The following is a 25,452-nucleotide window of genomic DNA, read 5'->3' as shown; positions in this document are numbered from 1 at the left end:
ATGCTCTTAAAATGGAAGGAATATTAGAATGAAATCTAAGCCAACTAATTGTTGCACCATTAGACCACATTTGTGGCTTAAATTAATAAACCCTGTGAATATATAACACATGAAATGTAGTTTCTTGAATAATACAAATTCTCCAGTATGTTTAGAGACAAGAAAAAACAGCCAACAAATGTTAACACAAACAACGGAAAAAAACAGTCCATCCACATGTTTGTAAACTAAAGGCACTGAATACAGGGAAATTATTGGAAGGATGGAAGAACAATGGCTTATGATATGTTTTCTTTACAAAGTTTTGCAAAGCTATAAAAACATTGGGAAGACCATTAAAAATTATTTACTGTAATTCAAAAGAGAAAGTAGGAAAATATTTAGTATGGAAGCCAAAGACTATGCATTTTCTTTGTTTTCTGAGAAAAGAAAGAAATGAGTGGCAGCTAAAATAAGGAAATAAGATCCTGACTCTAACAGTGCCAAAGAAGCCATTAAAAATGTGACATTTAAATATTTCCAGGCCAACTATCAGCCTTGTATCTGAAGAAGGAAGCTATTCAGAGAGAACCTGAAATTGTACAATTAGTACTTCAGCTTATAATTTCTATTTCAGACAATTTCAGAGAGTTAATAACAAATAAAGGAGAAAAAGTAAAAGTGCGCATCTCCATGGCTTGCAGAAAAGCAGGTTCTGAAACCCTAAAATCACACAGGACCAAGGAAATATCTTTTTTTTTTTTTTTTTCTTCAGATAATTCAGAAATAAGAAGAAAACTATTACTGTGAGTGTGACCAAATACTGGAACAGGTTGCCCAGAGAGGATGTGGAGTCTCCATTCTTGCAGATACTCAGAAGCCAACTGGGCTGAGGACCCTGCTCTAGCTGACCCTGCCTTGTGCAGAGGAGCTGGACTAGATAGATAATCTCCAGAGGTGCCTTCCAACCTCAGACATTCTGTGATGCTGTGATACCAGGACATATTCCATGAGAAACTAACCCATACTTCAGGAATCTCATTCAAAGTACAAAAATGTTCTCAGAAGTGTACCTTACTCCCATTGCAAGTCCTCAGCAACTGTGCGGGTTGGGTCACAGACTTATTAATGTGTACCTATTTCACCTGACTTTTCAAATATGATGTTAAAAAACTAATTTCTGATCTTCTGTGTATGACATGGAAATGCTTATCATCCCTTCCTCTGTTAAACAAACAACAGGTCTGACAACCGGACAAACCATAGAAAAATACATCATTGCACAGAAGTATTAGAAGTCACAAATCCAATAATGAAAAAGATAAGCAAAGCGAATTTTTGCTTTGTCAAAACAAAATTGATGACCTAACCATACAGGTTTGGAAAGAACTGATCAAGAACCCAGGCATGTTAGAAACAGCATGCTCCAATACGATGTCTCCCTGTTTTAAAGGTCTGAGATCAAGTAATTTGCTTAAGAGGAAAGGCAAAGACATGTACGTGGGTTAGGGTAGGCTTGGTTACCTATTTACTACCTGGTTTTCCTGCACTGTAGTTTTGAGCTGACCACTAACTGAAAATGTTACCAGCTATTTTAACCGCTTTTCTCTTTCAGTTAAATAAGAAATTCTACCCTGTTAAGTTAATACCTAAGGGACATGTAAAAATCACCAACATCTTATGTAAAAGTCTCTTACAACTCAAAAACTGAAAAAGTATTCCAAATCATCACTCTTTTTTGTGCCATTTATTTTTCTTTATGAAATAATGGAACTTACTAATATGCAATTGTCTATAAATACATTAATATAAATTGTTATGTTATTTATTGCATGACATATTCATTTATTCATTTATATATATTCATTGGGGGTTGGACTAGATGACCTTTAAAGGTCCCTTCCAACCCAAACTATTCTATGATTCTATCATTTATCTGCCCATTAGTAAGTAATTCATTCCCACTATTTGCTGTTACAGTAAATTATTGGATCAATCCTCTGTTTTAGTAGAATATTCATCTGCTTTTACTTTTCAGTAGTTGTTCTGTTTGGTATGAGAAGTCTGTGAAATATAAACAGAATGCAGGCTGTAACATTACGCAGCATTAATGCAAGGCTTGAAATAAAGAGATTATAGAAGTAATAACCAAAATCACTAGCACATACTTAAAAGAAAAAGGTAACTCAATCTAGCCTGCTTCCACCTTAAAAAATTATTTTAACAGAAGTCAGTTGTGACTTCACCTGGAAGACCAGCTAACATTTTAAAGTATACAAATTGAACATTGCAGTAACAGCTTAATTTCTGCAAGGAAATGCTGACTCCTTCATTTCTCTTGTTAATCCCTTTCATGGCAGATCTTAAATCTCCCAAATCGCTAATGCTCTCCTTTCATAATTAGGAAGAATAACAAATATTGTTTTTTCTTAGACAGCAAAAATTTCGTTTTGCTAAAAATACTAATTTTCCATGCTATCATAGAAATGACACTGTCCATTATAGGGAGAACCGAGGAATATTGCTTTAAACTATTCAGAACGGAAATTACGACTAAAGATTCATGTTCTGACCCAAATAAATTCTCCTTAACTCCCTACTCTCTTTCCCAACATCAACCATTCTGTGCATCTGTGATACTCTGTGCTGTACTGTTTCATCCACTCCAGAGATGCTCATGTCCAGGCAGTCGCACTGAAGTGGAGTAGGAAAATTCTGTCCTCTCTTTGTCGACATACAGAGCTAGCAACATATGACAGTGTTTATGAGAGAGATCTCTGTCACAGTAAGCAACTCTCTACAGATTCCTGACTCCCCTCCAAAAAGACTGTAGAAGTTAAAATACCCAACAGCTGCTATAACCCCGTCCAGCAACTGCTGAGACAGAAAGCATCAGGGACCTACCATTGACAACAGCTAATGAAAAAAAAAGTGTGTTGGGCAATTGCTACCAAGGGAACTCTTTGTTTTGATTTTTCTCTGATTCAGCACAGAGTTATTTAACAATCACAGCATTTTTGAGGCTGCTTGATTGGTTTCAGTCTCTTTGGCTGTTGGAGAAGTTACTTTGCCAGCCATTTTCGGACATTGTGGAAGCTGCCACTTTGGCTACTTGAGTAGCTGGCCAGAAATTCCAGCAGCAGGTCCTCAGTGAAAGGAAAAAAAAAATCATAGCACATACAGAGGGCTCAGATGAAGAAGCTGACTGCACCAACACAGCTCTGTGCCCCATACCAGATGTGCAGCCCTTCTTAGTTCATTATAGTTTCTGATACTTTATAGATGACAAATGCTTGTTTCATCATTATCTTTCACAAGTTACCTAAAAAAGTTTTATAATCTGCCCCAAGAGATTCTATGTGCAGTTTTCCTGGCTGCTTTTTTTTGTGTTCAGGCGGCCTTCAAAACATGCCCTGAATAATTTCCTGCTATCTGATACAAGTTTCCTTGGCCTCCTAACAGCTTCTTAAAAGGTTGTTAAAGACATTTTGCCCTTCTCATATGAGATATTAAATACTTCCTCTCTAGGTTGACGTTTCAACTTTTTTTCTCTATAATTCCCCTATTCCTGAAGAGATGCTACAAACCCCAAGGAAGACACAAAATTTCCTGTGCCTTCAGAACGTTACCATGTCACAGATGATTTTTTCTTTCTTTTGACAAAACTTTTTGCTTTCCTTTGAGCTCTTTGTTGAAATACTTTGCTTAAAGACTGCTCTCTAGGAATTTACAAACATTTCCATTTTGTCTTTGATATAATATATAAAACGTAAGGAAAAATATTCAGAATTACCATTGACAAGATTTAGTTATGATCCACATGATAAATCTGAGCAATGACAATAATACCTATTTTTCAGTATTTTTTACTTACATAAGTGAGATAACTTTGATTTTATTCTACATGTCTAGGTAATAAGGCCTCAATTGTTCTTCCTCTGGGCATGTGTCTGAGTCTACAAAGTCAAACGAAGACTCCTGTTTGGCATCTGTAGGGCTTGGATTAGACTCTATATCCACTTGTAATTCCCATCACAGAGCACATTCGAAACCAGAGGTGAAACAAACAACACATCTAGAGAGCGTGCATAGAACACATCTGTATAATTACTGACAGGCTGGGTACCACGCCCTTTTATTAAGGTCGCCCAGTATTTCCTATTTAAGACTCTGGGGTTTGTTGTTTATAGCTTTATGTAACTTTACAGACATAAACTGCAACTATTCGTGCCAGATGTCTGTCCGTCTAAATTTTAGCCAAAGCAATCCAGTCATTTCCAAGAATGAGACTAACGAAAACCAGGTGTTTTTCTTTGGTTAAATAAAATCTGCATCCTTAATGTTTCAAAGCAGTAAGGTATGCTTTGGAAAGTACAGAGCTTAGAGGAGGAGAAAGAAGGTGAAAGAGGGATGTATTTGCCGTAGTTCTTATGCAAATCTACTGAATTTTGGCCAAAGTGTCGGCCTTTGAAACAGGTAATCTGCACCCAGTCATGAAACACTTGGATTGGAATAGGGGAAAGAACTTGGAAAGAGAGAAGCTAAGGAGACTAAATGCAAAAAGGGCTGAACATGAAGGTAAGGGAGTTACTGCTACCAGAAAACTTGGGTGTCACCCCCCCGTTCTGCGTGGGAAGGACTCTGGAAAGCCGCTCAGAAGGCAAACAGGCCATGGAAGGCTCCAAAAAGTGACATTTTCTGAGGTTCTGTCATGTCAGTGCACGCCCGCTGCATTTTTCAGTGTAAAGAATACTGTCCAGTTGTTCCTGCTTACTAGTTACTTCCACTCGTGTCAAAACTGGTACCGTTGCCACTGTTAGCCCTTCTTCCACCTCTCACTGGCATGTTTAGCAACACCTTTAATGACGAGACGTTGAACAACGTTACGTAATGCAGTAAGGGTATGCCAACGAATAAAACCAGAGCGGGCGCCAGGCGATCCCTCCCCCGCTCGCCACTGCCTCGCGGCCTGACCCGTGTTCGTTCAGCCGCACGAGCGCTTGTGCCGTCGATGACAACCCCAGCCCTTCAACCGTGACCAAGCCACCCCACCCTGGGCCTCTACGCTGGCCAAGCGACGGCGCCGCAGCCCGCGCCCGGCGTGACGTCACCGCGCCCCAACAGCCGCCGCGGCACGGGGCGAGAGGGTAGGAAGCTCCCGCGGACCAATGAAAGCAGCGCGGCCCGCGGCCGGAAGTGAGCGCATGGTTCCGTCCGGCGCCAGGCGCCCTGCGTGGGCTGACGCTCACCTTCCTTACCGCCCCGCGCGCCGGAAGTGCGTCAGTTTTCCTTCCCCGCGCGCCGGAAGTGCCACAGTTTTTCCTTCCCCGCTGCCCCCGCAGCCGGAAGCCGTTGTGCGCCTCCCCTTCCCCCTCCTCGGCCGGCGGGGCCGGTGGGTGCCGTCGGAGTCGGAGTCGGAGTGAGGGCCCCGCGGGGTGGGTGAGCAGCTGCCGCGCCCGGGAAGGGTGGGAGGGTAGCGGTCGGCGGCGCTCCGCTCCGTTCCCGCCGCCGCGGTGTCCCGGCGGGCCTCGGCTGCGGGCGGGGAGCGGCGAGGCGGGCCGGGCTGCGGGCAGGTGGCCCTGCGCCCCCCGGAGCGCGTAGCAGCCGGGCTGGGGGGTAACCAGCAGGCACACAAAGGAGGCCCAGAGAGTAAATAACGCTCCCTTGGCGCGCTTCCCGACCTGGTATGTCCCTTTCTCCATTATAGAAGAGGTTTATAGGATCTGTGGGGTCTTTGCCTGTATAGGCACGTGTAATGATTCTGGACATGCAGCTACTGAAAGTGTAAATGGACTTTAACAGTAATGTACATATATGAACGCTGCTAGCCCAAATATGAACAAAGACAAGGTAACGCTGGGGCCGAAGGTGGGATTAGGTGCAGCAGAATAACACGAGGAGTGGAAAGTCATATTTCTGTAGAAATCTTCAAAGAGGGCAAGCCTTTCTGGGCTATGGAACAGACTTCAGGCAAAACAGACAGGCTTTAATTTTTGTCGATTAATGCACTTCAATTAGGTAGAGAAATTTTCTTCTGTGTGTTCAGGGAGTGGCTCTTTACCAGCAGCACACCCACATATCGTGCCACATCGCAGCTCAGTTAATCCCTTCTTCCTTAATACTGGTCTGGAGTTTGTAAACACAGCAAATCCTGTTGTGGGTTTGTAACTGGCTGTGTTGGTTCTGTCTCAGTAGGTATATAGCAGCAAAAACAAAGTGTGCTGTGGGGAAAGTGATGCAATGCAGAAAATGCTTAAGGTTTTGGCTTGAACTGTATATGTGTTAAACCCTTAAATGTATAAGTGTTAATGTATATGGCTAAAAGTCATTCAGAACTATATTTTTGTTTGTTTAAAGATGATCTCAGATTACAAAGGAATTTGGGTTTTGATAACATTCCTGCGAATTATTTTCTCAACAGTTTCCATATGCATGGATATCACCTGAATCTCCTTACAAGAGCTTAAATTGTGTGTAAACTTACCTTAAACATGAGTGGCTCCAAACCTGATATTCTGTGGGCCCCACACCACGTTGACAGATTTGTTGTATGTGATTCGGAATTGAGCCTTTATCACATTGACTCTGCTGTAAGTTCAGAACTCAAGGCAGGGTCCTTGCGGTTATCAGAGGAAACTACAGCTACGCTGTTGTCAATAAATTCAGATACACCGTATATGAAATGTGTGGCTTGGTATCCAAAGTACGATCCTGAATGTCTTCTTGCTGTTGGACAGGCCAATGGTCGAGTGGTACTTACTAGCCTCGGTCAAGATCACAACTCAAAATCTAAAGATTTGATAGGAAAAGAGTTTGTTCCCAAACACGCACGGCAATGCAATACCCTTGCGTGGAACCCACTAGATAGTAATTGGCTTGCTGCTGGGTTAGATAAACATCGGGCTGACTTTTCAGTATTGATCTGGGATATCAGTAGCAAATATGCCCCAGAGACTGCAGTTGCTACAGAGAAAGTAAGACTTTCATCAGGAGATCCAGAAGCAGGACTGGTAGTAACAAAGCCATTGTATGAATTGGGACAGAACGATGCTTGTCTCTCTCTCTGTTGGCTTCCACGGGATCAGAAGCTGCTTTTAGCTGGAATGCATCGAAATCTGGCTATCTTTGATCTGAGAAACACAAGCCAAAAAATATTTGTAAACACCAAGGCTGTCCAAGGAGTGACTGTCGATCCTTATTTCCACGATCGTGTAGCTTCCTTCTATGAAGGTCAGGTTGCCATATGGGATTTAAGAAAGTTTGAGAAGCCTGTTTTGACCTTGACAGAGCAACCAAAACCCTTAACAAAAGTTGCGTGGTGTCCAACAAGAACTGGACTGTTAGCTACTTTAACAAGGGATAGCAATATCATTAGACTGTATGACATGCAGCATACTCCCACCCCTATTGGAGATGAAACTGAGCCAACAATAATTGAAAGAAGTGTCCAACCGTGTGAAAACTACATTGCTTCATTTGCCTGGCATCCCACCAGTCAAAATCGAATGGTAGTAGTGACTCCCAACAGGACTATGTCTGACTTCACAGTTTTTGAAAGAATTTCTCTGGCATGGAGTCCAGTGACATCCTTAATGTGGGCTTGTGGACGACATTTATATGAGTGTACAGAAGAAGGAAAGGCTAGTTCCTTGGAAAAAGACATAGCAACCAAAATGCGGCTCAGAGCTCTGTCAAGGTATGGTCTTGATACTGAACAAGTTTGGAGAAATCATCTCCTAGCTGGAAATGAAGATCCTCAGCTGAAATCGCTTTGGTACACTCTGCATTATATCCTTTATTTTACTGTAGTTTATATCCTAAAGAAGTAACATACCTTTATATGTAAGCCAGTTATATGAAATGCATGAAAATCTTTAAATATAATGCAACACCCTGTAAATACTTTGCATATGTTAATAGGATGTGACTTTAAATTTAAAAAAAAGTTTTTCAAACACTTGGGGAAAATTAAGCTTCCTATACATGAAAATACTTATGAAGCAGTATACTGAAGATATGGATCAAAAACTTACAGGAAACAAAGGTCCCTTAGTTTATGCTGGCATTAAATCAATTGTGAAGTCATCTTTGGGTAAGAATGTTCCAACTTTGATAAGTTCTATTGTAGTATGTTTACAGAATGATGCACTCATGGGTTTGTCTTTAAAAATTGTTGAAAGAGGCTATTTAAAAAGGTAGAAACAAAGTATTTCTGTTTGTGTTTTGATATATGTAAGTTAACAGTTTATACTACAGTAATTTCCAGAATTTTCAGTGTTCTTGGAAAGTCGGTAATCACAAAAACAAAGTATCCTCAGAGGTAAATCTTCAACTGAACTATTTCAAACATTTGGGTTTTTACTATGGTGCTGAAAATTCTTGCTATCCACATAACTTATATTTTTTTAAATTTCGCATAGGGGTGTAGTTCTAGGAAGCTGACTTTACTGTAGTTGCTGCTAATGTACTAAGTACATTTGTATAACTATGTTTAAATAAGCTGTCTTGTTCTGAAGTGGTGATCACCCCTGGTGCATCACATTATGCCTCTCATGCTCAGTGAAGTTTTTATTAGTATAATCTATTATTTGCATCTTTCCTTCTCTATTCATTATGTGTGTTATTAATATTTATGCTCCTTGGAGCAAAAAATAACTCTTCAGCGGTGGGAAAGCTTCTAGCACGTTGATGCTTTCTAAGAAGAAGAGAACTGGTAGAGCAGGAGCTTGACTTTGTATTAGGTATTTTCAAATTGAACATACTAATAACTCCTGTCAACTGTAACAAGAACCTCCAAAATCATAGGAGGTAGAGGGGAAAAAAAAAGGCTTAGTGGGGAATATGTGTCAAGTTTAGATGCATGATTTTTAGCAGATCAAAATTATTTTGTGTATGCTGCTTCTTACCATGGAGTTTTTAGTGCTGTTAATTTAAAGTACTTGTTATGGTTTAACCTGGCAGGCAGCTGAACACCACACAGCCATTTGCTCGCTCCCTCCCTCAGTGGGATGGGAGAGAGAATCGGGGAAAAAAAGTAAAATTTGTGGGCTGAGATACAGTTTAATAGGACAGCAGACGAAGAGATACTTATAATGATAAAAGAATATACAGAACAAGTGATGCACAATGCAATTGCTCACCACCTGTCAACCGAGGCCCAGCCAGTTCCCAAGCAGGGGTCGACCCCCCCAGCCAACTCCCCCCAGTTTGTATGTTGAGCATGACGTCGTATGGTACGGAATAGCCCTTTGGCCAGTTTGGGTCAGCTGTCCTGGCTGTGCCCCCTCAGCTTCTTGCTGACAGAGCATAAGAAGCTGAAAAGTCCTTGGCTAGTGTAAGCACTGCTCAGCAGCAACTAAAACATCAGTGTGTTATCAACATTATTCTCATACTAAATCCAAAACACAGCACTATACCAGCTACTAGGAAGAAAATTAACTCTATCCCAGCCAAAACCAGGGAGTACTAAAATATGATACTTGGCTTTTGTACTCTACTTTAGGATTGAAATCAAAAAGTGTTGCATTGCGATTGCAATTTAAATTGTGATTTAAACACAATTTAACTTATTTCCCATTTCTAGGAACAACAGAGAACCTCAGGCACAGCAGGAGTGGATCTGATAGACAGGCAGATATTATTCAGTATCTGAGTGAGGAGAGATCCTTGGCTTTGCAGCTCTGTGGGTGGATAAAGAAGGGAACAGACTTAGATGTGGAACCTTTTTTAAATTCATTGGAACAGGAAGGAGACTGGGAGCGAGCTGCTGCTGTAGCACTTTTCAACTTGGACATTCGGCGAGCAATACAAATTTTAAATAAAGGGGCTTCCTCGGGAAAAGGTGCGTATTATGTTTAGTGTATTTTATTTTGGCATTATGTCACCTTAGTAGATTTTTTTCTGTAAACAGAATTATGGAAGATAGTATGGAATAGATGCCTGTTATCTTATAAAATAGTTACTTGAAGTGGTTGTATTGGAGCCTGAGAATCTGACAAATGCTGATCTTTCACTCCTCAGACTATCATATGCCTTACTGTGTAGTTAAAATAGATTGCATGTTTCAGAATTTCCTGTTGATGCATACCCCAGAAAGTATTACACTCAGAACTAGCAGGATGCTTTTATTTTAACGGAATTGTGTCTTGGCTAGCTGTCACGTATATCTGCTTCTGTTGGGCTGTATGCAGCTTTCTGCCAGTGCAATGACTGTGGAATAACTGAAATGTAATATTCAGGGTCTGCAGAAAACATTAGTTTTGGAGTAATGTTTGGTAAGAGTTGCAGTGTATGAGGGAAAAGTTAAGATACTGGAGCCAGGAGATGGAGGTATCTTTGTTCTGTTTTCTTGCCAGTATTCCTCCTACAACTCCAATTCACATCTGTGTTCTCTTATTAAATTTAAAAGACTGTCTTGCCACCAAGGTGCGTAGGTAAGCCACAGAGGCAGCTGTGAAGGTTCTTTTAATATTGCCCCTTTTTGGTGGGGGGAAGTGTGTGTGTGCTTTCCATAGGGAAGGTTCGGAGCGGAGTCATGCTGTCTTCAAATTCAAAAATAAAGTTGATCTTTCTGACAGAATGAATATTTAGATGAAATAGATTTAATGTTTTTAGGAAAATTGTTAACTTGAAGCTGCTATAATCAATTGTCATCCTCCAGCTAGGTCTGTTAAGTGATGGCTATATATACAATCCTATCTTTTCACTCCTTGTGGGTATGAAATACGGTAATGACAATCTTTTATGATAGCGATAGGAACACATTTAGCAGTTCAAAACTATTTCAAAATACCAAAACCAGTGTGATGTTGCTTAAAGTGTAACTCAGGCTGTCATGCATGTGGGCTTGTGACTTTTAGAGCTGTTAACTTACCTGAACAGAGGCATTTAAAGCAGAAACTAATAAATGCTAGTGTATGCACATTTATTTTAGCCAGTGTTAATTCTGCTACATTTTGTCTTGCATCCTGACAAAATGTTCTGTTTCAAACTGATGCTTTCAATTACAGTTTTAATTGGATTTTTTTAAGTCCTTAACTTGAATATTGTTTCACTGATTGTTTTTAATAAATCAGGTGATCTGAACCTTAATGTAGTAGCGATGGCCTTATCAGGCTACACAGATGAGAAGAACTCACTTTGGAGAGAAATGTGCAGTACTCTAAGACTGCAGTTGAACAATCCCTACTTGTGTGCTATGTTTGCTTTCCTGACAAGTGAGTCTGGCTCATATGATGGTGTTTTGGTGAGTAAATTTCAGTTATTTTAAAATTCCTTTAAGTAATAGGTACATATATATATACACACACACACATATGTAGGGGAAGTGCTATATACTCCATGAATTAATCAGATGAGAATGTATTATTTTCTCCTGATGCTGGCAGATAACATTTTTTCCTGCTAAACAGACATCTCATATTAGTGAATGTTATGTTAGTGAACAAAGCATGCATAAGCAGCCAAAATATCCAATATAGTTCACACGTGTTTTAGAGGAAATTTTTTTGGCATGGAGTTATTAAACCACTAGAAATACATTATCAAAACGATTTAAGCAGGGGGAAAAAGGGGGAGGGAGGTTAATAATGAAAATGCACAGAACAGAGTAAGCGCAGGGGAGTTTGCAGGACTTTCATCAAGCTATATTTGTGCTGAATTGTGTTTTATTTTTCCTTGTTCACTTGTTAATATAATTTCACTGTGTTGAAACAGTAAACAGAATAGTTTCACATCTTCTGAAACTGGTATAAAATTGCCATGTGATGAGCAAACTAGAGCTTTAATTATGAGATGCTTTGAGCCTTTGGAGGAGTAACACACTTGATCCTTGGTTAGAGAACAACAGAAATACTTGATTCAGTAGGAATTATTTAGTCCAAGAGAGGACTCATGTAATGCTACAGGGTAATTAGCCTAAACCTGTTGAAAACAGAGTTGTCATAATATGATGCTTTTAGGGTATTAAAAAAAAAAAAAAAAAGGTAAGAATCCTGAGGAGAGAAACCTAAGTCTTTTTTTCTCTCTTCAAGAGAGAATGTTCTTGTTCTCTGGATGTTAGGTAATAATTTTATAGTTTGGGTTTGGGATTCTTTTTGATGAATTAGAAACTGACAAATCATAAGGTGTTTTTTTTATCATTTTAATTTTTACTTCAGTGAGACCTGTTGAAGTTTGCATGAAAAAGATTTTGCCAAGCACATCTCCTTGTTCTGGAGTGTCAATCACAATTTCTGTTCTGAGAATATCAGGAGGGAAAAATATGGGCACAGCTAAGTATCAGAATTAATCTAGTCAAGGATTTTTTTTTCTTTAGTGTCGCATCTAGTAAAAGGGTTAAAAAGCTGAAAGTAAATATTATTGCATTGCTGTACCTTGAGTGCCAATGTACTTGTGAGAAATCCATGTTCTGGGTGTTTGGAGTTAGGTTTTTTTTGGGTTTTTTTTTGTTTGTCTGTTTTGTTTATTAACTTTTAGTTGCGATTTTAGGAAGCAAGTGAGTGGTTAGGATAGTTATTTTGTAAATATGGTAAATGAAGGTTTGTTTATTTTTCTTCCCCCTGTGACTTGGTGAGACTCTTGGCTATATGTGCTAGAAGCACTAAGCCCAGTTCTACCTGACTTGCAAAGTTTCTTTTTCTAGAGTTCCATAAACCACGTAGGATGTGTTGTACCAGGCTTTCCCGCCATTTGAATAGATTGTTTCAGGAGCCACAGTCTTGCTCTGATACTGGTATCTGAGTATAAATGATTAATCTGACATTTAGTGTTAGCTTTCTTCAGATGTGATGTTTTCTTTGTACATAATCAATTTCATAGTATTAGTTACAGTTATACAGTAGTGCAAATGTTCTGACTTTTACAAACAATGTATTGAAAAAGTGGAAAGTTGCATGTGATGGTGGTATTCCCATTTTTCTCTCCAAAGTATGAAAATAATGTAGCTGTACGAGACAGAGTGGCATTTGCTTGCAAGTTCCTCAATGATGCTCAGGTAAGTTTGTGGTTGCACATTTAAGCAAACTCTTAAGCTGGGCTTTATTTAGAGGTGGAAGAAACTCTGGGGTGGAGGGGTAAACAGTGGCAGCAATGAGTCATGAGTGATTTGGTTTTTCTCATCATAAGATATGGTATAATCTGGTCTTCAGTTTGTACCTTCAGGTTGATTTTTGTTTTTTCTTGTTTGATTGTTTTTTTTATTAGTATTCATGACATGATAGTTTGTTAAATGCTATTGCATTACCTGTATGTCTGTTTTACTGGAGAGTATTTGTACTCATTCAGTATTTATTTCCAGATATTTACATTCTTTCGAATTAAGGCTTGGTTTTACAGCAGGAATGTTTTCTTTTAAATTCACTGAAGTATTTGAAGAATACGTAACCTCCCTCTTTGCACTTCCTATCAGGAAGCTTAAAGTTTGTTGATAAATACTTGAATTCTTGCAGTGTAGTGGATATACCCACATAACTTTTTTGTGCCTAACATCCAGCAAGCAGCATATTCTGTTAGCAGCAGACACTCTTAAAGAAAGCTATTCCAATCGTGAAAGGTTTTTGTCATATGCCAACATAAATGAGTTACGAAGGTATGAACAGATGGCAAAAGTTAAGTAATTTTTTTTTTTTTTTTAATAGCTGAACAGGTTTATTGAAAAGCTGACGAATGAAATGAAAGATGCTGGGAATTTGGAGGGAATACTGTTAACTGGGCTGACAAAAGATGGAGTTGACTTGATGGAAAGTTATGTTGACAGAACTGGAGATGTCCAGACAGCAAGCTATTGCATGCTACAGGTTAGTGTTTCACTCAAAAATAAATCTTTATAGAGGAGAATTAAACATAGTTTCTTTAGTAGTATAGTATTGAATGTTGTGAACTAAAAAGTATTTTCTATAATAAATTGGGACAATATATATCATGCCTGTTTTGTGGAATCATCTGAAACACTCAATGTTAACTGTAAACAAGTATCTTCACTCTCTCTGGTTCAGATAGCTTGAGGAGATAGTAGGGGAAAGAGGCAAAAAGAAAAGAGTCCTTTTCACTAGCTGAACTGGGAATACCCATTCCCCTGCTTATTGCTGGTGTGTTTCTTGACAGCTTCATTTTTTATTTTTTTTTTTTTTTTTTTTTGCTTCCAGGATTTCGATAGGGAACTGAGGTGAGGTTTTTGTTTGTAGGCATTGGGTTTAGTTTTTTTTTATGACAGACTTGTCTTGGCCCTTACACAGTTGTAGGTGTTGCCAGCACTGTGTTTAACTGCATATGTAATCATAATAATGATATAGACTGTGATATGTAACAGAATTTTGTAATCCTTCATCTGACAGACACAACTTTTTAGGAGACGTGGCAGCACAAGTATTTTCAACTGGAGAGGCAGACTGAAGACATTTTTTATCAAACTCACATTACAGTTTAACAAAAAAATTAGTCTTTTTCTAGACAAATTACACTGTGTTATTTCTCATATCTTGTAGTATGCTTTGTAAAGCCTTTTGAAAAAGTGAATAATATGTATTGTGTATCTTCAGTGTGTGTCTGACACGTTTTCCTGCCTGCTTTAGGGTTCTCCATCAGAGGTACTTAAGGATGAGAGGGTTCAGTACTGGATCGAGAACTACAGGAATCTTTTAGATGCTTGGAGATTTTGGCATAAACGTGCAGAATTTGATATCCATAGGAGTAAGCTGGATCCCAGTTCAAAACCTTTAGCCCAGGTAAATGTAATTCTTGTATGAAGTATGACCAGTTCAGAAAGGAAGGTGGCATGGTACTTCTGTAGAAAAAAAGTTGCTGGCTGCACCTTAGCTTTCATGAGGATTCATGTGCAAAAGAAAGATTTCAACTAAGGCTGCCCTAAAAAAGTAGATGTGTTTTTTTTTTCAAAATATTTTTTAGAAAGGACTTGATAACTGTTTTGATAGAGAGTACGGAAATATTGTAAACAAATCTACTTTTCTTCATATCTGATACAAGAAATCAGTTCCCTACCATTTTATTCATGTTCTTTTTTTTTTTTTTTCTTTTCTTAAATCTTTTTCTTTCAAATAACAAGTTGTCTTTCAGAAGCTGTAACTTTTCAACACTTCTTCTGGGGAAACTTTTTTTTTTCCCCTCCCACGTTGAAAAACAAAATCAGAGATGTATCATCCAGCTGAATTCAGCATCAGGGTGAGGATGATGCTGAAACCAGGGAACTGAACAAAGAATCAGTTCAAATTGGCTGTGTTTTAATTTAAGCAAACCTCAAAGCTGTTTTGAAGCCCTTGAACCTTAAACTAAAAGCGAACAGCAGCAACTTTCATTATCAGCTCTGAACATAAGCTGAACCAAAAACTAACGCCCTGTCCAAATGCTATCTACTGAACATCTGGTGGCATTTTTAGCCAACGTGGTCTTACCACAGCACCTTCCACTCTCTCATGTCTGCTGAGTATGTGCCTTACAAGCCTTAGGGCCCAAGGGTTTCCGAGGAAGGCTGGTTTTGAATTCATGTATCCGTCACAGCTGTTTAAGGAGAGCTGCATCCATACTGCTCCAAGTGGGAGGGAGTTGAGCTTACTGCTCCTTCCTTATATGATCAACATAAATAGTCCCTAAAGAGTTTAAAATGTGTGCTCCTTGGTATCAAGTCACAACTTGTAGCATAAGGTATGGAGATAAAGATTATCAGGAAAATCCTCATGTTGGGGACTCTAGAGTGGGTCACCTGACTATAAGGAGGGAGAGACCAGATTTAATTATACAGTAAGTAACTTAATTTCTTTCATTACTGCAGATATAGCTTTTTATTATCTTAAATAATACCTTTCCAAGTTTTAGCAATTGTGAATGTTTTTATGTGCTTTTGAAGTAAGTGAGCATCATTAAGGCCTACTTCTCAGGACTGTGTGCCACATCTATAAGCGAAGACGTTCGGAACTCCTTCACAAGTAGCCTTGGCTTTCCAGGGCACTCTCTAGAATATCTGGTAAATAAGCGTTAGCTAGCTTGAACAAGTTCACTCATAGGTGTAGCAAAAGTGGAACCAAACAAAAAAATTAATGGGCTTTTGTTCTCTCTAGGTGTTTGTGAGTTGCAATTTCTGTGGAAAATCAATCTCTTACAGCTGTTCAGCTATTCCTCATCAGGGGCGAGGTTTTAGCCAATATGGAGTTAGCGGTTCACCAACTAAGTCAAAAGTTACAAGCTGTCCTGGTTGCCGTAAACCCCTTCCTCGCTGTGCACTTTGCTTGATAAATATGGGAACACCAGTTTCCAGCTGTCCAGGTATGACATAGTGGGTTTTAATTATTCAGCTAGAGTACTAGTTAGAGGCCTAATTAGCAGTCCTTGTTGGAAGATCTTCTGTTGCACAGTTTTCTTTCTATTTGTACTCATACTGTAAATATTCATACTTGTCATTTTAAGGGAGGAAGACCATAACTGAAAACTTGTTTACATCCCATCTGATTTTATGATGAAACCTGTATCTCAGTTCTTTGGTGTCAGGCAGTATGCACAGTTGCTTGGTTCTGACAGTTTTCCCACTGAGATTGTCAGTGAAATTCCATGGTTAGACAGATGAAAAGATTCAAGTGTTGTGGTGGTCAGTATTATGAGCTTTAAAACTGCAAGAAATGGGAATTGTGTTTTCTTGAGATGATTTGTAGGGATGCTACAGAAATCTTGGAATGTAAATGAATTGATTTTTAGCTGGAAGAGGAAGAGAGAATAAATTTAATGTGGTATACTTTCTGTCACTAAGTATGAAAGAATGTATGGATCATGCTGTCACAGCTAAGAAGTATTATGGCTAGAATCTTTTGGTTCTAAATATCTTGGCTCAACACTATACAAGGTCTAAAATGAAACTGATTTTGTCCATATTTTTAGGTCACTCTTGTTATGGAGCCATGAGCAGCTGTGCAATTGTCATCTATTTATATATATCTTCTTATTCTTTCACTGATCTGTGTTATGAGTTCTATATTGTAATTGTTCCAATTCATAACTTAGATTTTGTTGATTTTTTTCTAAAGCAGAACATTTCATGTGCAGTAAAACAGGCCCATAATTCACCGGAACATAAATCACTGTTGAAAGAGATTCTGTCTGTAAAATTTGTTTAATAGGCAAGTTTAGCATGTCTGTAAGATGTGAAACAGCAACTCAGCAATATAATTCTGGTTTTGGTATTCCAACCGTTCTTAATAGTTTTACTGACTTCTGTTTTAAAATCAGGCCACTTCTTCACATAATGTTCCTCATTTCAAATTTCTTCTAATAGTGTTACTGGGAGTGAAATACAAATGAAAGATAATGGTTTACAAGCGTATTTGTGGGGGTGGGTTTGTCTCTGCACAGGAGGATCCAAGTCAGATGAAAAAGTGGATCTTAGCAAAGACAAGAAGTTAGCCCAGTTCAACAACTGGTTTACTTGGTGTCACAACTGTAGGCATGGTGGACATGCTGGGCATATGCTTAGCTGGTTCAGGTAAGTTGATGTTAAAATCTTTCTTATTTCACATACGCCTGCTGCACTGAGTAGGACATGCCTCCGTTCCTCTATCTATCATTATAATGTTTTGTTGGTTTGGAACATATGCAAAACTTCACTATGATGCTGAGTTTTTCTGAGATACTATGTCCCTGCACATACTTAAATGTATAGATTACAAAATTCTTGTTAGTTTTATTTTACCTGTTTTTTCTTTTTTCTGCTCTCGCTATATAGGGACCATACCGAGTGCCCGGTTTCTGCCTGCTCCTGTAAGTGTATGCAGCTGGATACGACAGGGAATCTCGTTCCAGCAGAGACTGTCCAGGCATAAATATTGTTTGACAATGTGGGGCGCTCTAATGGATGTCCGTCATAGTCGAAGCATATATTTTAGACAAAGGTCATTTGTGACTTACTGACTGTGAAAAAATAAATTGCTATCAGATTAGTAAAATGATGTGTGTATGACCGTGGTTGGTAGAAACAGGTATTCCTGAAACGAGCCTCCGGGTATAGTACGTGGTCCTTGTTCAGAGGATTGAAGCAGTTCAGTTCAAAAGCGCTCCCAGAATTGTGGACTCTTTGGATTTGCTAAAATCTTTTGCTAAAGAACTTTTATTAAGGTTTTCAGGGTAATGCTGATCAGCCCTTTTATTTGTTGTCCAAACAAAGCAGTGTTTGTATGCTGTGAAAGTGGGCCTTCAAAATAAACACCTGAAAAGTGTTCTTCAGAAGATGGCGAAGTGATGCTGTGGATTCCTCTGTTGATTGTTTGATCACGCTTTATTATATGTATATGATCGTTTCCATGTAAGTTCATTGAAAGTGCCGCTGTTAGTTGTATTCTAAAGATTTTTATTTTAAAGAAAAATCCATTTCTTTCTGTTCCCAAGTTTTGTTAATAGTAAAGCAATATCTTTGCAATTCAAGGTTTTATTTAATTTACCTACACACCTAGCTGATGTGAATTTTAATGCTAAAGAATTTGGGGGTTTTGTCTCCTAGCGATATCTATATCCTAGAGAAGAGTCCCCTGAAAAGTCATGTGTCTGTTTCAGTGCAGAGTGCAGGTAAACTATAGGAGGTTTCATTTGATTAATTTTTAACATAGTACTGTGAAGATCTGAAATCTAAAGGACTGGAGACTTGTAAATATTTCAGTTTTAAATTACATGCCGAGTTTTGACTACAAAAATATTTGGAGACTTTTGGGTAATCAGCATTTCCCTGTGCTTCTGAAATATGCTGGGAAGTGCGAAATCAACGTGTATAAATCCTGCTTCTGGTCACTAGCGGACACCAGTCTGCTCCCAAAAGGCTGCACAATTTCAGGTCATTGACCAGAAGTAGTTCTAGATGTGTTACCAGCTGGAATTAAGATTATTTATTAACGTGGGAGAGAGTCAATGATATTTTGCTAATACCGTGCTAGGAGCTCATCGGTATTGTTGTCCTTGATTTTGTAGGCAACAAAATTCACACAAATTAGGGAAAAAGAAACCTGTTTTAAGGTATGTGATAATAACATCAGTTTACTTGGTGTGTGTTTATTTACTAGTCAAAACAGTATATGAGTTACTTAACACTTCCGTGCTATGAAATACTAAATGGAATGCTAGCAATAAACTGGTACTGTATTGCCAGGACTGTGAAAATTGGTGTTTTAAAAGAGAATATATTGTAATATACCACTAGTTCTAAGCGCTCTAGTGCAGTTGCAACGAGATAGAACGTGGAAACATTTTCTGTAGATGTACATGATTACATTCAGGACTTTGGGTTATATTTTCTGATTTAGCATTAATGTTGTAATACATCTGCTCATTTATTCTGATCTAAAATTCTTGCCTAATTGACAAAGATCTTTTTAAAATTAAAAATCTAAGAGGTACTTGATATTTGTAGGCATGGGAGAGCAGTTACGCTTTTTCTTGTCAGAATATTTATTTCTCTTTCCAGTATTTTTGCACACTTCATGTTGCTGTTGAAGAGCTCTTCAAAATGTTCTCCATTTGTAAATGTAAACTGGGGTTTAATGTATGATACCCTATTTATATAAATACAGGCAATAAAACTTTTGCTTTATGGAAGTGAGGATTTGTAAGTGTCAAGGATATATTTTTATTCCTCTGTTGTAACAACTTTTAGTAAATTTTCCTAGTAAATTCCATGTCCAGGTGAATGCAACTATAACTTGCAATGTCTCATTTTCTTATGTAAAGAAACGTTTTCGACTTGACTATACCTGTTTGTGTCAAATTCTATAATTTCATTAAATTAGATGCTTACTTTGATACTCAGCATGTCTTTGAAATGTTTTGGTTTATGAATGTGCGCATATTCTGGCACAGTATAACTATCAGGTTTGGCTGTTGTAGTTGGTAATCAGGCTGTCAGGCCAGTGATTACATGATTTGCAAAATTTACAAAGTTAAGAGGTGTATTTGTTTTTAATGACCAGATTTTTTCCTTGTTTTGCTTTTAAATTAATAAAGCTGTGATTTTGGGGGTGATTTTTTGTCTTCTAACAAAGACCAGACATGCCAAGGAGAGGTTTGGCTGGAGAAAGCGGGGGCACCTGGCCTGCAGCACGGCCCTTGTTACAGTGGCACCAGGGCCAGGGGGATGCAGCTGTGCCCTTGCCCTCCCACAGGGCAGAGATTCTTTCATCCCGTGCGTAGGTTCCCTAAATAAGGGTCTCCATCACAGCTGTTTCATAATTTTTGTTTGCAGTTCAGCCTGCTGGACAGCTAAAACAGACCGATGGTTTAAGAATAGTCAGCAACCCCCAAAGCCGCCATTTCCCACTGTATTATCCATGAGGCCTGGCAGTTTCTGACACCTTCACCTTGTTAGTGCCGTCCTAACTGACGGTTAGCAGCCCCATGGTTATTCATTTCCCTTGGGTATCTGGAATGGCTGGCAGTTTCCCACACTGCTATCCTGGTAAATGCATATATGACCTGAGCATTACTTTAATATCAAGAATATTTTACAGTTCCTTGCGTTGCTGTCTTGTTTGTATAGCCAGGCTAGGCCATTTATTCACAAACCTTGACAGAGAAGCAGATGAATTAAAGCACATAGTGGCAACTTTTAGGTGTGTACTGCTTGCTCAGCCGTCTACCATCGCGGCGGGACTGGATGACGAAGAGTCTTCACGGACAAAAGGGAAACTAGCACCTACCACTCAGAGGTGTTCAAACGTTGACGCAAGACCACAGATCCACGTCTCGGTCTGGGGGTGACGTGCTGTAGCCATCTAGTGGTAGACTATTTTATTAGGCCTGGATAGTCTTGATAACTAACTGTACATAACATTTTACAGAATATACGTATATGCACAAAGTATCAATTTTCTAAAGTAGCATAGTACAAAAGACTCTTAAATGCTAGGAAGACGTGCATGCAGTTATTAAGAATGACATTGTATTCGCCTGAGCACTAAAATGTAGCGGCGATAGCACTGCAGGACGGGGCCTGGTATCGTGCCACATGGACCTCGCATTCCTGTTTGTTGTATGAGACTGACTCCTACTTCAGAAGTCCTCCTTCCCCAGGAGAGTAACTTTCTCGTTGTCTGCCTGCTCAGTAGAGAGGGGAAAAAAACATCACCCTTTAACTTGATCATCCACCCAGTTTGTAGTAACTCTGATAAAAAGTCTTTAAAACATAAATTCCTTGACTGAAAACGGAGATGTCTGTAAGTAAGCACAAAGCTAGCAATCTTAATAAGGCACTAAATCTAGCTTTCAAACTTAAAACCTGTTTGTATGAAAGGTTAATGAGCATGGCTAAGGTTTATTTAAAATACTTTGAAATAATTTATTTATTAATTCCCAGAGAATATTTCCAAAGGTAACACAGTCAAAGTAAAATCTAACTTTGGAAATACTCTCTGGGAATTAATAAATAATATTGTGCATTTATATAGTTTTGTAACTATCCAGGCTACTTACAGCAAGTAGCAGAATCCTTACAAAACTGGGAACTGTGTGGAAGTTGATACGGCTGAAGTCATCACGACAAGCTGCATGAACCCTGGTACTTCTGCTCAGACTCCCACCAGGAATGAAGGTTGTGATGGGAAGTCAACTGCGCTTGAAATCCCCAGGCCTAACTAGACACCTTCCAAGAGTTTAACGTCAGTGCAAAAGGCAAGTACCTCGTACTCCACTGTGTTAACATTACCTGTGTCAGGTAAAATAGAACAGGAGTCGCTGTATATCACTGGAAACAGCACTCTAACATGTAATACTGACACGAATAGTTAAATGTAGTCAGATCTTTTTATTGCAGAAGAGACCATTTTCAAGAAGCAAAATATCCCCCCATGTCCAATAAATTTGTATCAAAGCAAATGAAATAAAAAAATCTTTACATTAAAACCCCACCACATGTCTTCAATACAAGTTTCCTGTAAAGTATCCTAGAACCTCTACCACCATCAACAAAGAGATGCCTACAAAACTTCAGTTTCTAGCAAGTCCGATCCAACAAGAGAACGCTCCTCGTGGATGCGAAAGGGTTAAATATATACAGACAGTCAGATATCCGCAGAAGTGTTCTCCTTCTTGCTGAATAAATACATTTTCAAGGAAAGCATTCTTCACTGGCAATACATGGCACACGTAACAGCATCTTTTCAGTGTATTTGTTGGAAATAAACCCAACTGTTCTCATGCTGTCAGGCAAGAAAGCTACAGTGCTGTTGTCCCCTCTGAAGCTCTAGCTAAGAAAAATCAATTGTTCCTCCCAGTACCGAACGGGAAGTATTCAGGGAATTCATGAATAATTTTTAGTGCTTCATTGTAGAGTTCCAGATCTGAAAGAGGGCAAAGAAAATGGTTGCAATGCATAAGTTAAATTCCCCACAAGCAAACGACAGTATTAAAGCACTGCTTATTTTAAAGCAGCATAGCTGAGCGTTCCCCGTCTCCCTCATCCTCCCGTTTTCCCGAGGCAGCCGCGCTCTCATTGCTTGCTTTCTGGAGGGTTATTTCTAGGCCTGCTAGCTGCACAATCACACAAGGTCCAGTGCAAGGCAAGAACCACGCGGTCAGGAGTGGGAGAATGATCAGACCATGACAATGATCTAGACTGGCTCCAGCTTCCAGTTAGTCCCTACAGTTTGACAGTGAAACTGTATATTTTGTACAGAATTTTTTCCCATGATACTCTCCTTTTCTACATTCTACTCCATATCTGGCAGCTTGAGCAAAGACCTTGTCCTTAAGAAAAGATAATCAGGCTCTCCCTTCTTACTTGTTGAAGCAGAGTTCAGAACTCAAAATGAATTTGTCATAATATATATTCTTACTTACCAAATGGACTTTTATCTTCTCTGAACTGGACATATGACATGCACATGATGGTTGCCTGATTTGTTACTCTTCCCACTACTTCAAGAACTCCTGAAATCTCTTCGTCTAGCTAGAAAACATATCAAATATGAAATTAGTATCACTAAATTAGCTGCTGTCTCTACTGCACAGCACTTAAGCTAGGAACTCTCCACAACTGACGGTTTGTTCATGACAGATTCTGTTCCATGTCAAATGATACAGTACTACTGAACAACGCTCCCCCCCAAAAAAACTCACAAAAGCCTCGAGCCACTTACAGATTTGCAGTTTTTGTAACAGCCAATTTAGTACCGACACAAAAAAAATGTACGAAGAAGCATCAGAGGGAAGATACTAGTTTCTAAGTATATAAAACTATGCCATTTCATCACTGAACAGAGACTGATCTAGGACACAGAGAGCAGAAGAATCCGGGTTTTAATGCACTGCATTCAAACCTGAGTGAAGTATAGAACTCTGTAAGAGCTAAGGAGGTACCACACATACCACAGAACAGTTCCAGTATTCCAGATTCAGGAGGTATAACTGGAAATTATTTCTTAAGTAATTTGTCAGTAAGTGTTCAGAATAAAAAGACATTGACAATAACAAGCCTTTGGTTGAACGAGGGAAAAAAAAGGCAAAAATCTTGCTCCAAAATCATATAGCTTGAACATGTTTTCTTTCTTTCTTAAGATACTGATTTTAAGAGTGCAGTACTATTTCAGTACTGTTCTTCCAATACCTAACTCTTAACTTCCTAGTAAGTCTCCTTGAACACAGCAATAGATTCCCTCCCCTCCCCGTAATTTTGGGTTTCTCTGTTGAAAGAAGGAACTACACACACGCAAACAAAGGAATCTATTAAAGGAGAAAAAAAGTTAGAATGCATTTTGATTAGCAAATCTAGGAGCTCCTCCGTTGACATTAGGCAAACCAGAGAGACGAACCTGGAGTGTTTTTTCTGCTCACACCAGTTTCTCCTACAGCAGTAGAACACAGACTGTGAAGTGCCCAACATTGCAGCTATGCATTTATGAAATTCGACCACTTACTCTGTTACGGAAAGCTGTGGAATTTTTGGTCAGATGCTGACATCTGAAGTTTTAACAACCCAAGGCAGGAAACCTTTTCGTGAACTCAAGATTAGGAGACAGGCAGAACTTGTAGGAAAGACATTTTCTTGCAGTTTGAATTCAGCATGCTTCACATTTATAAGACAAAACTCTTTGCCAGGTTAAAATGCATTTCTCATCAACAAGGAGAGACTCCTGTCTTGAAAGGCAGAGAATACCATGTGCAATTATTTCACATGGAAATGGTGAGATTTCTCAGCATTTAACAACTCATTCAGAGAAAAAGACGTGAAGACTACACATATGCTCAGATAAGCTAGAGCATTTGCCATCACAACGAAAATAATCCTTTAATTACAACATTTGATAGAAGGAAAAAAATACTTGAAGACAGAAGAGAATGCCAGGGTGTTATTCCTTTAGTGGTACATGATAACAAAGGAAGCAATAGTTCTGTGCAGTAGTTATAAGCATATCTTATACCCATTGCATTAATTGCTTGATTTTTTAAGAAAGAATGCTTCAAGCTAACTATGAAGTTTACTGGAATGCTATGACAAGTGTTCTAAGAGGATATAGAAATGACAACTCAAAAAAAATCTTGAGAATACTATATTCTTGGGTTTTTTGGATTATCGACACAAAATATTCTGCTAGGCATATAGAGATAAAGGCAATAAGAAAAAAGGAGGGAAAAGTGAAATTAAAATAAATCTAATACATGTAGTGGGATATATTACACTGTAAACAACGAATAGAGTAAGACAAAGTAGCCAGACAGGGATGTCTCTGACAAGGAATGAGTTCTCTTTCTTAACACCAGCTGAAAATTGATGAAGACCGAGGCAGTTCAGGAATATGAAGACTGCAAATTAGCTGCAAGATTTAGAAGCAGAGGCAATGAAACGTAGGTGGAAAAGGGAGAAACCAGGGATTTTTTTTTTTTTGTCCTGACTAAAAACTCAATACACGCGAGGCACGCACAGGTTCTAGAAGGCACAAAACCTCCGGTATCCACAAAAGGCAACATCGAGTATTTCCCTTTAACTTACAGGTTCGCTCAGCTCCACAGTCGTATGCTTTCCTTCTCCATCCGAAAGCACGAGAAACTTCCCAGTGGGATGAATCTACAAAAAAACCATCAGGCCCGTGCGCTCAAAAGGCAGCTGTAGGCGTTACAGGTTTAGTCGCCTCAACCAGAACTGCGCAGCGGGCCCTTCTCCGTGGGACCCGACCGTTACGGCCGCCTCCCGCCCTGCCCCCGGGCTGACTGGGGCCGCCGGCCTCCCTCAGGCCAGGCCGCGCCGCGCCGCACCAGGCAAAGCGACGGCCTCCCCACACAGGGCCCCAGCCCGCAGCGCACCCCGGGGCGAGGCCCTACCCAGGGCGACAGGGCCCCAAGGGCAGCCGCCGACCGCCGCGCAGGTGACGGACCTTCTCGACGCGGCCCACGAAGCAGACGGGCTTCCCGATGTGCTGCGCCAGGTGCCCGGTGGCGATGCGCTTCCGCGGTACCTCATGAACGTCCTCCATCTCGGCGCGATTTCCCGCCCTTTGCGGAGGG

At 39.5% G+C, this 25,452-nt stretch overlaps 2 protein-coding genes across 5 annotated transcripts; one reads left to right on the top strand and one right to left on the bottom strand.

Annotated features, from left to right (window-relative positions):
* The first annotated feature begins 5,275 nt into the window (after positions 1–5,275).
* On the top strand, positions 5,276–19,763 carry MIOS (meiosis regulator for oocyte development). 4 transcript variants are annotated; one of them, XM_082311722.1, is made up of 11 exons: positions 5,276–5,414; positions 6,401–7,767; positions 7,973–8,071; positions 9,563–9,820; positions 11,055–11,224; positions 12,908–12,973; positions 13,617–13,775; positions 14,550–14,702; positions 16,050–16,254; positions 17,332–17,461; positions 17,702–19,763. In XM_082311722.1, the coding sequence occupies exons 2-11, from the start codon at positions 6,471–6,473 to the stop codon at positions 17,796–17,798; spliced, it is 2,634 nt and encodes an 877-aa protein (XP_082167848.1). In that variant the 5' UTR covers positions 5,276–5,414; positions 6,401–6,470; the 3' UTR covers positions 17,799–19,763. The 4 variants fall into 4 exon arrangements, with proteins under 4 accessions (XP_082167848.1, XP_082167849.1, XP_082167851.1 ...); XM_082311723.1 differs by having other exon boundaries at positions 5,276–5,418; XM_082311725.1 differs by having other exon boundaries at positions 5,299–5,371.
* A 1,623-nt stretch (positions 19,764–21,386) lies between these two features.
* On the bottom strand, positions 21,387–25,433 carry RPA3 (replication protein A3). The gene is made up of 4 exons (XM_082311831.1): positions 25,323–25,433; positions 24,941–25,015; positions 22,792–22,900; positions 21,387–22,292 (listed from the first exon to the last, which is right to left on the bottom strand). Exons 1-4 carry the CDS (start codon positions 25,419–25,421, stop codon positions 22,210–22,212), a joined length of 366 nt encoding a protein of 121 aa, XP_082167957.1. The 5' UTR covers positions 25,422–25,433; the 3' UTR covers positions 21,387–22,209.
* Between the last annotated feature and the right edge of the window lie 19 nt (positions 25,434–25,452).

The sequence above is a fragment of the Platalea leucorodia genome, assembly GCF_965183815.1.
Source record: "Platalea leucorodia genome assembly, chromosome: 1".
NCBI lineage: Eukaryota > Metazoa > Chordata > Aves > Pelecaniformes > Threskiornithidae > Platalea > Platalea leucorodia.
The sequence above is the reverse complement of the archived record's forward strand: the minus strand, read 5'-3'. Positions and strand labels throughout refer to the sequence as shown.

Excerpts from the sequence above, each read along its gene's own strand:
- RPA3 (XM_082311831.1), bottom strand. The coding sequence starts at position 25,421 with ATGGAGGACGTTCATGAGGTACCGCGGAAGCGCATCGCCACCGGGCAC. Across the intron at positions 25,016-25,322 it reads TCGTGGGCCGCGTCGAGAAG|ATTCATCCCACTGGGAAGTT; the intron begins GTCCGTCACCTG and ends GTTTTTTTGTAG. Across the intron at positions 22,293-22,791 it reads AGAAGATAAAAGTCCATTTG|ATCTGGAACTCTACAATGAA; the intron begins GTAAGTAAGAAT and ends GCCCTCTTTCAG.
- MIOS (XM_082311722.1), top strand. The coding sequence starts at position 6,471 with ATGAGTGGCTCCAAACCTGATATTCTGTGGGCCCCACACCACGTTGAC. Across the intron at positions 9,821-11,054 it reads AGGGGCTTCCTCGGGAAAAG|GTGATCTGAACCTTAATGTA; the intron begins GTGCGTATTATG and ends TTAATAAATCAG. Across the intron at positions 12,974-13,616 it reads AGTTCCTCAATGATGCTCAG|CTGAACAGGTTTATTGAAAA; the intron begins GTAAGTTTGTGG and ends TTTTTTTAATAG.